This window comes from Bos taurus, chromosome 13 (assembly GCF_002263795.3).
Source record: "Bos taurus isolate L1 Dominette 01449 registration number 42190680 breed Hereford chromosome 13, ARS-UCD2.0, whole genome shotgun sequence".
In the NCBI taxonomy this organism is placed as follows: domain Eukaryota; kingdom Metazoa; phylum Chordata; class Mammalia; order Artiodactyla; family Bovidae; genus Bos; species Bos taurus.
Window position 1 is genome coordinate 12,521,652 of NC_037340.1, and position 12,287 is coordinate 12,533,938.

General features: G+C 49.2%; 2 protein-coding genes across 6 annotated transcripts in view; one reads left to right on the forward strand and one right to left on the reverse strand.

Moving 5' to 3' along the window:
* ECHDC3 (enoyl-CoA hydratase domain containing 3) overlaps window positions 1-11,838 on the reverse strand; it is a 39,316-nt gene extending 27,478 nt beyond the window's left edge. For 3 of the 5 annotated variants that reach the window (XR_003037702.2, XM_010811063.4, XM_010811064.4), the window contains exons 1-4: window positions 11,477-11,838; window positions 6,136-6,257; window positions 4,652-4,749; window positions 966-1,166 (exon numbers count right to left, since the gene is read on the reverse strand). Coding sequence is in view for 4 of the 5 variants with exons in the window: in XM_010811063.4 (XP_010809365.1) it covers window positions 966-1,166; window positions 4,652-4,749; window positions 6,136-6,257; window positions 11,477-11,646 (591 nt within the window). In the remaining variant the exon portion in view is untranslated. The remainder of the gene's footprint in view (window positions 1-965; window positions 1,167-4,651; window positions 4,750-6,135; window positions 6,258-11,476) is intronic. The other 2 variants (NM_001193156.1, XM_005214098.5) reach the window with 2 other exon arrangements.
* LOC132346865 (basic proline-rich protein-like) lies at window positions 11,645-12,070 on the forward strand. The gene has a single exon (XM_059892866.1). It carries the CDS (start codon window positions 11,645-11,647, stop codon window positions 12,068-12,070), a length of 426 nt encoding a protein of 141 aa, XP_059748849.1.
* Window positions 12,071-12,287: the final 217 nt, after the last annotated feature.

Here is a 12,287-nt window from a genome sequence, read left to right on the forward strand (position 1 = left end):
ATGGATAATATATTCTAGAAAGCAGTTTAGGTTCCCCACCTGCTATGAATCTGCATGCGTGCATGCTAAGTCAATTCAGTCATGTCTGATTCTGTGATCCTATGGACTGTAGCCTGACAGGATCCTCTGTCCCTGGGATTCTCCAGGAAAGAATACTGGAGTGGGTTGCCATGCCCTCCTCTAGGGGATTTTTCCTGACCCAAGGATCAAACCCCCGTCTCTTACATCTCCTGCATTGGCAGGCAGATTCTTTACCACTAGTGCCACCTGGGAAGCCCTATGAATCTGACCCTCCTTTAAAAACAGATTTTCAATTGAGAATGAGGATGTGTTTTTCTAGAATGAGGAAACCACCAGTTTTTACTTGAGATGGTCAGTAAACGCTCTTACAATGTTATAGGAAGGAGGAAAGCTTTGTGAAGAAAGTGGACTTCACTCAGGTCAATGATGGCAGAACAGCTCTGGGGCACGTTCAGCACACCACGTGCAGGACGTTCCTGCAGCCACCGCAGAAGTGACACACTCAACGTATCAGCTCCTTTCAAAGCATTCTGGAGCAGGACAGATGGTCAGCAAACAGGAAGCCAGTGACACAGTGTCCTAGCCTCTTATACTGGCATATGTCACCATGCTATTACAGCTCAGATGCAGCCTTTCTGTGCAATGAAACTGTCTCAATTGCATTTCACATGAGTGCAAAAGATGTTTGCCTTTATGAAAGCAAAGCAAATCTGGAAACAACCAGCTGTACTGAGGGGCCGGCAAGAGTGAAAAACAATGACTTACAAACTGACAGCTACAGGGATAACCTCCTGACACAAGACATTAGTACATTAGCCAGCTCTGCTTTGGGCAGAATGTCCTGACTCACACTGTACTTTCAACAAGAAAGTTCTGGAACTGACCCTCACAGACACTCAAGGATCGCAGCTGGGGGAGGGGTGGGGGGTACAGGGGGTTGTCACCTTTCTCGGCACTGCTCTCCCCAAGGCCACTGCGGGGGTGGAACAGAAGACCCCTATGTTCACGCCCGGCATGGCAAAGGAGGACTTGTCACTTGCCACGGCAATGTCACAGCTGGCAACCAGCTGACACCCAGCTGCGGTGGCCAGGCCATTCACCATGGCGATGATGGGGACTGGGTGGTTCTGGATCAGCATCATGACCTGAGGAGCAAACACACCTGCTTCACTTCCATCCAAGAGTGAGGTGGATGTCAAAGCTTATTATTTTATGTGATTTTACTGTTCAGAGCCTTTCTCAAAATCCATAAGTGTATCAGATCCTATGACCAAGGAGAATAAGTTGCATGAAATTTCGACTGTGAATCAGACTGTATGATTTGGTCTCCTTGAGATCCAGGAGGAAGGAACCAGGACTCCAAGGCTCACCAGACAAGTGACTCCCTAAGGCCATCAGACCCAAGAGTGGGGCTGTGGGGTCTGAGCAGTCTCTGTCCGACTCCAGGTCCCTAGTCTGACCCTGAGCATGACTTCAGCAAGGGTGCTGTCCCCTGGACCACTCTGCTCACAACCCCCCTAGAGAAGAGGGTTGAGTGACTGTGGGAAACAAGTAGCCCTGTTTCAACGATGGCAGCGTGGAGCTCTCATGTTAAAAGCTGGGAGGCGACTTCCTTACTGATCACTTCTCCAGTTGCCACTGTGATTCTCTCTCACTTCTACTAAGATGGGGGGAACACCCTGCTGTTATCAAAGGAAAATTCCAAAGTGCACAGAGAGGGGAGCCGGAAACTGGGTCGTGTGAGACCCCTGCCCTCAAATCTCCCGAACTTTAACTTATTTTTGCAGCTTATGAAATAACTTGGCTAATTTCTCCATCTTTTCCCTGACATGCTTAACCGATTGTGTTGCTATGGTAACTTCGGTGTCAAAATGTTTGCCCTTCAACCCTGGCTGGAGGGAGAGGAGCAGGGACTCTGGGTTGGCTTCCCAGCAGCCACTCCAGGGAAAATGACCTTCATGGGTTCCCGAGTTTTGCCTAAGGAACTCACCATTTGTGTTCATGAACATTTGACACTTGTCTGCTTTATTCTAAAATGACTAATTGTGTATTTGGGGATATGATATCATATTCTTGACTTCAAGGGGGTCACCTTTTGAGATTCTGGTAAATGCTAATGGCCCTCCTCCAGAGGAATGCACATCTGTACCTCCATCCAAATTGCTGGTAGGTTTAGGGGGGTTGTGCCTGTAAGTGAGGGTGGGGATGGTGGGGACTATGGTAGCCAGGAGGCTGCAGAAGAGCTTCTGAGGTCTGAGGTCTGACTGCAAAGACAGAAAAGGCTGTTTCAGCTCTGAGTGTCATCTGTTGCCTGATCAACTGAGGGTATGAAAAGTCCGTTGGCTGTGACTTGGGCAGCACAGTCTGTCTCCCACCTTTCGTCTGAGAAGGCCTGAGATTTCACATGAGCTGGTGAGTGATACTTAGGCAATCCAGTAGATCACTAACATTACAAATATCCTACCCTGACCAAGTGTTTCTTCTCCTTCTCAATTTGCCCCATTCTTGATGTGTAAGTAATTAACCCTCGTGAGGCACCTGTGTTGTGACAAATCTACTATAAAAATCAGATGCGGAGCCAGTCCACAGATCTTCCTTCCTTTCTACCATCCCCTCTTCTCGTGCATGCTTATTTGCTCAGTCGTGTCTAACTCTTTGCGACCCTATGGACTGCAGCCCACCAGGCTTCTCTGTCCATGGGGATTCTCCAGGCAAGAGTACTGGAGTGGGTTGCCATGCCCTCCTCCAGGGGATCTTCCCAACCCAGGGATCAAACCCAGGACTTCCACATTGCAGGTGGATTCTTTACCGTCTGAGCCACCAGGGAAGCCCTCACCTCTTCTCATGCAGGAACAAAAAGGAAGTATTGGCCTCATTCTGCTCCAATGTGCCTGCTGGTTACACTTGCAAACTGAAATCTTGCACAAGTTCATGGTGCTCAGACTTATCGGGATGATTTGATTTTCTCAGACAAAGTCTTAAAGAAGTCAATACAACTTCTCTTTTGCTATGTCAGGACAAGGTCCTGTCTGTCTTTTTCAGCAATCTGGCGGCATCCATATGGTAGAAGCCCAAGAAATCTCGCCTTTGTCCCCTGAAGAAGCTCGGCTCCCCTGTGGCCCTTTGCTGACTGTTTAAGTTCTCAGTTCATTAAGGTATCACAGCAAAGTAACAAAAGCAGGCCATTTAGGGGAAGATGGAAGGGCTCTGCTGGTTCTCTTTGCTGATTTTCTATTTGGTGAAACATATCAGTAGGAAAATAACTTTTAAAAGCACCAAGTCCTAGCAAACAAACAGCAGAATGTCCCATAAACATTATTAATGTGAAACGAAAGACCAAGTCTTGGCTCTGACTTGCTTCCATCTCTATGAAGTCAAGTCAATCACTTTTCAGGTTTGTCCCTCCACAAAATGAAAACTATGATCTCCTTGGGGGTTTCTGGAAGGGCAAGGAAAATAAGAACGTATCCCAATCACCTTCCCCTTCCCCTCTCTGATGTTCACTTCTGTCTGGTCTACATTGAAGGTCTCCTCAAGTATTTGTTGCATCATTAATGACCAAAGAAATGAATGAGTAAGTCAATGTATGAAGGAGAAATTAGGTGAAGTAATCCTAGGGTTCAGGTTATGAAACTGCTTTATACATCTTTCTCAAGTCGATTTTCAGTTTTCAGGTCGGCTGGAAATTCTCTTTTCCTTCTGTTTCCCTCAGTACCTTGCGAGTAAGCATACAGCAGGCGCTCAGGAGATGCTCACTAAATGGACAGTGTGTTACTTAAGGTGGATTCTATATTTTTGATTATCCGGTTGATCTGATACATGTATAAGTCATCCCCGATTTTGTTCTTCCTCCTATAGGTTGTTGATGTTGTTTAGTCACTAAGTTGTGTCTGATTCTTTGCAACCCCCTGGACTGTAGCTTGCGAGGCTGCTCTATCCATGGGATTTTCCAGGCAAGAATACTGGAATGGGTTCCCATTTCCTTCTCCAGGGCATCTTCCCCACCCAGGGTTTGAACCAGCGTCTCTTGCATCGGCAGGCAGAATCTTTACCACTGAGCCACCAAGGAACCCGCTTCCTCCTCTATATCTGTTGTCAATTTCCCTTCTTAATGTGGTTAAAGAGACAGAAAAAGGGAGAAGAGGAAAAATGAAGAGGTTAATTTTCCTACTTGGGAGGCAGTGATTATAAAAGTTAGTTGAAAGAAGGGTTTGGAAATCATTTTTAAAATCATTATTGTTATGAATGCTCTCTTTTCCGTTGACAGAGTTGTTTTAGTTTAAAACTTTAAAGATTTTAATAATCTTAGGTCCTTCTTTTCTAAAAAGGTAGAGTCCCACTCTCTATTTCTTACTTAAGACGTGGGTACCAAGATGTACCCCGTAAGGCAGGGATGGCAACTCTTAGTGGCAGCATTGCATGATCAAATGCCAACCACAGTCACTTCTGAAAAGTTGAAACCAAATATTTGCTTGGATGAAGGGTTCACCAGTGACCACAGGGGTTTCAGTAGTTCTACAGTGGTGACATATCATAGCTTAAATACTTATCTGTAAAATAGAAGCCTAATTCAATATTTAATACAGTTATCACTCTCAGGCTTGCAATGTTGACCATCACCCTGGCTTACCTCAGAACAAGTTTGAAATACTTCTGCATGATAGTCTGGGCCTTGTTCATCCGTCAGTTCCTTTAAATCATGTCCAGAAGAAAATACAGGCCCTTCAGCTGCAACATTTCCAGTTGAGAAAAGAAAATACAAAGATGTCCAGCTAGAGCTGGACAGTCACTTACCTGTCTACTGAATAACTTCAGGGAGTGATCGAATTGATGCTCTGGACACTTAGAGAAAGTTGTTTCTTTTCTTTTTTATATTTCTTTCACTATGGAAACAGCTTTAGAGAAAGTTAATGGCCTGATTTTGATAAGAATAATTCAAGTTAGCTGGAAGAGCTATAGCCAGTATTTTATGATGACAGCACAGGGTGAGGCTCTAAAAAGGTCCCTGGTGGAGACCTGTGAAAATGTGCATTATGTAAAGGAGAAGGCTTGGTAACCAACTGAGCTCAGCAACCAGCCATCTTCAGAGTTGTCCCTTTGGTCTCAGCTTTGTTTTTTGAGACTTGGCCTGTCCTGAGTGTATCAACTCATGCAGGGCCACGGAAATCCACCAGAGCCTTTGGCAGCATCCCTGTCCATCAGTCTGCCCCAAGGCTGGAATCAGGAAGGTCGGGGCGTGAAGAGAATCCCTTTATTTTATAAACTAGGGGCCTGAGGAGGTGGTTTAATTGTCATTGTCATTAACAACAACATCAAAATGTGATCCCATGATGAGCTGGGAACATTTTACATTTCCTCTGATCATGGCAGTTGTGACAGGAAGTGCTGTTCCCTTTAAGCAAGCCAAAGAACAGTGTCGGTTGGAAGTGAGCTGCCTTCGACGTATCTGGGTTACAGCAGTCAGAGGACTGCTGATCTCTACCAGCTGTATTTCTTTTTTCTTCACCACATAAAACAGTTGAAAATGTATATTCAACTACTGATAGAAGGTCACATTCTCCAGAAACACTGATCCTTAATTGAAGAAATACAAAAGCATTACAGAGCAGTTTCCATATTACTTGTCTGTGGCTGCTTTAAAATACTGATGTTGCTCTTATTTATACCACCACCATCACCACCAGCTCATCTGCTAAAAATTCTTACTGGAAAAAAGAGCCAGGAAAGAACTGGGCAAAATCCGGCAGGCATTCTGGCACCACTGAAGAAGGCTGCACAGCTCAGCTGAGAGCCCGGTAAGAGTCAGAAGACAAACCCATCATATGTCCTAACAGCCTGGTCCTAGCCAACCAGGCACTCTACCAAAAGGATTGGCGATTAAACCCATCGCATAGGGCCCACGAGGACATCAGATCTCAGCATAGCCTCATGTGGCAATGTTCAGTATCCACCAAAAATGGAAACATATACTTTTACTGCACAGTAATGTTTGCTATAATTTCCACAGCAGATAGTGTCAGTACAACTTTAGGATAATGCCCTAGTTAACTAAAGAAATTTGAGACACCTCTTCTGGGTTCTGCAGAATGCTGAGGATGGACATTTCATCAATACCTGAAATGATAATGACCTTCAGATCCTGGCTTTCAGCTTCATGAAGGATGTCGCTCTGGAGAGATTTCAGCATGGCCAATGACAGCGCATTTCTCCTCTTTGGATCACTCAAGACGATGCTCCTGCAAAGAACATTTTATAATTACTGGGTTGTGTGCCAGTCAAAACAATTGCTGCTGAGGACCCCTGCTGCAATTTGGGAGCTGTTTGGTTTTTTTTTTTTAACTTTGTACTATGTATTGAGGTGTAGCCAGTTAACAAAGTTGTGACAGTCTCAGGTGAACAGGGAAAGGACTCAGCCATACACACATATGTATCCATTCTCCCCCAACCCCTCCCATCCAGGCTGCCAGGTAACACTGAGCAGAGTTTCATGTGCTATACAGAAGGTCCTTGCTGGTTATCCATTTTAAATATAGCAGTGTGTACATGCTCATCCCAAATTCCCTAACTATCCCTTCCTTCTAACAACCGTAAGTTCATTTTCTAAGTCTGTGAGGCTCTTTCTGTTTTGTAATTAAGTTCTTTTGTATCATTTCCTTTTAAATTCCACATATAAGGGATGTCATATGATATTTCTCCTTCTCTGATTTACATCACTCAGCATGACACTTTCTAGGTCTCTCCATGTTGCTGCAAATGGCAGTATTTCATTCTTTTTAATGGCTGAGTAATATTCCTATATATATATATATATATATATATATATATATATATATATATATGTATGTATGTATGTATATGCCCCGCATCTTCTTTACCATTCTTCTGTTGATGGACACTTAGGTTGCTTCCATATCTTGGCTATTGTAAACAGTGCTGCAATGAACACTGGAGTGAGTGTAACCTTTCAAATCGTGTTTTTCTCCGATATATGCCCAGGAGTGGGATTGCAGGTCATATGGTAGTTCTATTTTTAGTTTTTTAAGGAACCTCCGTACTGTTCTCCATAGTGACTGCACCAATTTACATTCCTACCAGCAATGTAGGAGGGGTTGGGGACCTATTTTTAAAACCCTGGAAAAGAGAGCTGTGGGCACTCAGAGGCCATTGAGAGGGTTTTTCAAGTCTCTGGAGTGACAGCTCAGTCACAACAAGGGGACTACCTGAAATGTGGAGGCTTTCCTCCCCTTGCTCTCGAGTTGTTTCCCTTTTTTTCCCAAGTCTGTCTCAGAACTATTACTGCCACCTCCACAGAAAGGGCAAGGCATAGGAGTTCCAGCATAATCACCACCCAGGCTGAGTGGCTGCATGGAGGCCGACACGCCTGCTTCTTTCCATTGTTCTTCAGAAAGAATAGGCAGAAAAGGAGCCAGGAATGAAAATACGCCCCCAAATCGCCTCCCACCCACACCATGGAAGAGGCAGCCGAGGTGCAGACGCCAGCCGGCACGTGCGTCTCCCTACCTTTCCTGTAGTGACACTGTGTAAGCCAGCAAACTATTCCTGCTGTCTGAGAAGGGGGTGCTACGTGCAGAACTGTTGCAGCAAGAGGGTCTCCCGGCCATGTTGTCCCTGAAAAACCCGTGTTCAAAGGCTTGCTTGCTGTTTTATGGTCCTCCATGAGCTGGTGGTAATAACCTGGCTTGTCACCTTGCTGCCTGCACGCAGAATGTCTTGTTTTTGCTCTTCTAAGGGACAGTCACAAGCTAGACACCAGGTGGTGGTCGTGTCTTCTGGTTCCCAGCCGGCCCCGGCTGTGCTTTTTCTGCCTTCCTCACTCTGCACCTGGTATTTCCACTGCTGTGTCACCTGGCGTCTTCCTTAAATAGCCTCTGTGCCTCTGCTTTCTGGGAAACCCACTGATGACTGAATTTATTTTGGAGCATTAAGAGTAACCATTTTCTCTGGAATGCCACATTGGTTTTGCTGCTGTCTTTAGGTGGTTGTGATGGTCATCATTTGGTTTCTCATACTCTCTCCTGAGCACAAAAATGACTCACAGCTGATATGCTGACAGCCCCAGAAACCTATATTCTGGCGGCGGTGGAGAGAGACCGCTGATAAACCTTGCAGTAAAATAATTAGTGTGCTCCCTGTGACAAACCTAAAAAGCTGCCCTCCCATCAGTGACATAGGCTTAAATGAAATCCTAAGGCCTTGGGCAAAATTGTGTACAAAGACGCCAGCCCTCAGATGCCCTTGGTGTTGTGTGTCCCGGTAATCCTTTGGCCTGAGCGTCACACACCCTGTCAGAGTGCTCTGAGTTGCGAGTTTGCTCTTCAGCCCCGTATCACCAGCCTTCTGTTCCTGCCATTCCACTAAGGCTGTTGCCACTGAGAATCCCGATTGCCAGAACTAAACCCAACTAATCCCACCTGCCTTCTGGAAGCACGTTCCTCCTCTCTCGTTTTTTTGGTGCTTCTCCGGCCACTTCTTCCTGACTTTGGGGATGGGCTCCTCGCCCTCTGCTCACCTCTAGATGCCACGATCCTCAGGGTTCTCTCTTCTTGTTCCCTACACTCCTCCCAGGCAGCTTCCCTGTGGCCTTGGCATCAGCTACACCTCTGTGCTGACCACGCCCAATCTTTGCCTCAGTTCAAACCTCTGAGCTCCAGACCCACAAGTTCACTAGCATGGCTTCTGGACTCTCCCGCCAAGGTGCCCCTTAAGCCTCCTTTTCCCAGTGACCAAACAAACCCTCTATCTTTGCTTATCTCAGAAAGCCATCCTGGATTGCTATTCAATGGGTTATTGAGACCCGATTGCTCCATTCTATGTCAAAGGTCATGAAACCCAGTGGATAACACCTCCTGAGAATCTTGCTGGTCTGAATTCCCCAGCGGCTACCTTGTCTTGCACCAGAGCTTTAACACCACCCCTTTTGAAAGGGGATCTCTTTAAGAGTAAGGTCACCACCAGGGCAGGTGATAAAAATGTAATCTTTCCATTTACGAGGCAAGAGATGGTCCCTGTAGATGCTTCAGTGAGCTGCCTGGAGTCTATCCTGTTGCCATAAACCACTCACAGGTCTGTGGGGCAAGACGCTGCCAGGCTCCCATGCGGAGGAGACACTCAACATGAATCTGTTGATTGAATTCATGACCAAAAAGAGCACTTCTATTTTGCAAGGCCAGTTCCACCAATTGCCGTGGATTTTCACCTCATCTAGTTTCCTGGCTTCTCTTTTAAACCCAAGTGGCGAGCACCCTGGAATGGCTCAGCAAGAGTGGAGGCAGCTTTGGAGGCAGATGGGCCTTTCTCTGTCAGCCCTCCTGCCTCCTAGCTGTGTGGCCTCCAGCAGGCCGTCCTCTGAACTCATTTCCTCAGTCAAGCGGGGATGACGTCATCTATAACACCTGGTGGCTGTAGGGAGGGTTGCGGGTGAGGAGTGTGCAGCACCACACTCAGCACTGGCCCTCACAGGAGGCAGCACAGGGGCAGCTGTTGAAAGGGACACTTCAGTGAGTTGCTGCAGCTCACCCCTTAGCGCCTGACATTGTTCTGCTTTAGTGCTGGCTTGCCTTCCTTCCTATTAAACCATTCCTGACATCCTCCTTTCTTATTTATGTTTATTTTACCTCTGGAGAACCAGGGAGCCTCCCCAGTGATTCAGTGGTAAAAAAAACCACCTGCAGTGCAGAAGACATTGGAGATGTGGGTTTGCTCCCTGGGTTGGCAAGATCCTGTGGAGGAGGAAATGGCAACCTACTCTGGCATTCTTGCCCAGAGAATCCCAGGGACAGAGGAGCCTGATGGCCTACAGCCCATGGGGTCACAGAGTCGGACACGACTGAGGGACTGAGAACACACACATCCACTGGATAATCAAAAACATCTTCTGTCATCTGGCTGCCATGCCAAATGGGCCAGATTTGAAGAAACAGTTTTTTAAGGGCCCTACTTTGCCCTTAAAAATGGGCAAGTAGGGCTCCTGCCCTGGCCCTGCACTTTGGAGAACTCTGCTCCGACAGGCCCCCTTCCAGCGGTACCCCTCTTGGCAAGCAAGGAGTCCAGTGGGATGTTGAGATGTGTGCACCTGGAAATCCCCACACCCTTCCACACCCCACTGCAGTCACCTGAAACCCTGGAATTCCATGGCTCTGCAGGGGGCACCCTAAGGCCTACGGGGTGGTTGTGAGCAGCTGAGTGTAGGGGGTGAAGGAGTAGATACTGTGGGCATGCTGCACAGGATGTCTGGGACCTGTGTGCCAAGACCCCAGCAGAGCATCAGGACGGAGTGGGGGAGAGGTGAGGGGTGCCAGGGCAGGGTGGGAAGAACAGAACAAAGCTACAGGCCAAGAGTGCTCTCCACTGCTTTAGGGGAGCTCCTTGGAGCCTGAGGACTCAAAGAGCCTTCCAAATCTTGGGCTTCCCTGCTGGCTCAGCTGGTAAAGAAACCTTGCCTAATGCAGGGGATGTGGGTTCGATCCCTGGATAGGGAAGATCCCCTGGAGAAGTAAGTGGCAACCCACTCCAGTATTCTTGCCTGGAAAATTCTATGGACAAAGAGCCTGCTGGGCTACAGTCCATGGGGTGGCAAAAAATCAGACACATCTGAGCACTGAGCACTCACATACACCAGATTTTAGGACTGCCTACTTGTCAGGAGAGAAGGAAATATATTGGCCTATCTTGCAGTTTGCTTAATTTGTAAGGTCTAAATACTCAAGACATGTCAGATAGGCCTTCCTCGGCACTCTTGCTTGGGCCAGGCAAACGTCAAGGTGAGGCCTGGATGGAGCTGAAGGCCTTCTGCCCTTACCACTCCACCGTCCAGTTTCAAGTGTGTGCCCAGGTCTGTTTTTGTAAAAGAGGTTTAGGCTTGTTGAGCCAAAGGGCAGAGCTCAGTGCAGTGTGTCCTTCGTCCTATTTATTTACCGCCCCCACGTGGGCACTTCTGGCTGCAGGCCGAGGAGCAGCTCCGCTAAGCCTGACGGCGCCTTGGAGCCGCGTCAAGTTTGTGAGGCCCAGAGCCCTCTATGAAGGGCTTTCTCAAAGGCACAGCAGCGGAGGAGCCTCCCACAAGGCTGCCCACGCTGAGTCCAAGTGCGAGGTCGACTCGCTCTGGGGTTTAGGGGCAGTGCTGGCACCGTCGCAGGCAGCCCCACTTAAATCCTCGGTGTGAATCCTGCAGGGTCCCAGAGGCCACTGAGCCCAGGCAAGGGACCTCTGTAAACGCCGCATCCGCGGATTCTTTTCACGTCGGACACTCCGCCGAACAGATGGACTGCGATAGATAAACTGGACTCTGCGGCGGGCGGAGCTGACCACCGACGGAGCCGCTCTGGACTCTGCGTGGGTGGCACGGTTGGCAGCCAGCCTCCTGCGCCCCTCTCTCTTCCTGGGTCCCGCTGGCCACCCCCCGGGGAACAGCCCCGCACCCAGGCGGGCCGCTGACCTGATGCCGTCCTGTTGCCGCGCGATGGTGGGTCGCGGCCCCGGCTCCGGCCGCCCGATCCCGGCCGGCCCCCCGCTGCAGAAGCCAGTGGTGAGCGGAGCCCACGGACCGCGCCGGAGCCACCCCGACCCCTTCGCTCCCAAGGCCCGCAGGCCCGCGGCCGCGGCCATGGCGGCTAGAGACGCGCCGGAGTCGGACGCCGCTGAGCTCGACGCCGGGGTCCGCGGGCTCTGGGCGCTCCGATGGACGTGGGTGCCGGCCGGGCCGCTGCGCTCCGATCGCTCCAGGCCGCGGGCAAAACTGGATCGGGGAGCCGGGGCCCAAGCTGGGACCCGACTCTTCCCCCCAGGCCTTTCCCCTCCGCCCCGCCCCTCCCCGTCCGGCGCGGGGGCCGCGAGTCCTCCGGCTGCGCCCCGAGGCTCCGCCCCCGTAACACTGCCTCTGGCGCCGCGTCCGCCCTTGCCCCGCCCCTTGCCTTTGGCGCCCCGCCCTCGAAATCCCTACCTCGCCTCTGACCCCGCCCCTCGTGTCGCCCCGCCCCCGAGGCCGGGGCGCCCTGTCCCCGGAGGACTTGAAGGGTCGGGCCTGGGGTGAACAACTCAAAACCTGCAGGCGTGCTCTGTGGTTTGTTTGCCTTAGCAAGGCCAGATGAAGGGGTTTAAAGGAGGCGAGGCGTGGGTTGGCTTGTTCCCTTTTGCTACAACACCAAGAACATGGTGGTTTGCCTAGATCAGAAGAAAAATGAGAGCCATCAGGGAGCGAATGATGTGAGCTACCGGACACTGCTTTTTTTTTTTTTTTTTAACAAATT

Coding starts and splice junctions, on each gene's coding strand:
- LOC132346865 (XM_059892866.1), top strand. CDS start 11,645: ATGGCGGCTAGAGACGCGCCGGAGTCGGACGCCGCTGAGCTCGACGCC.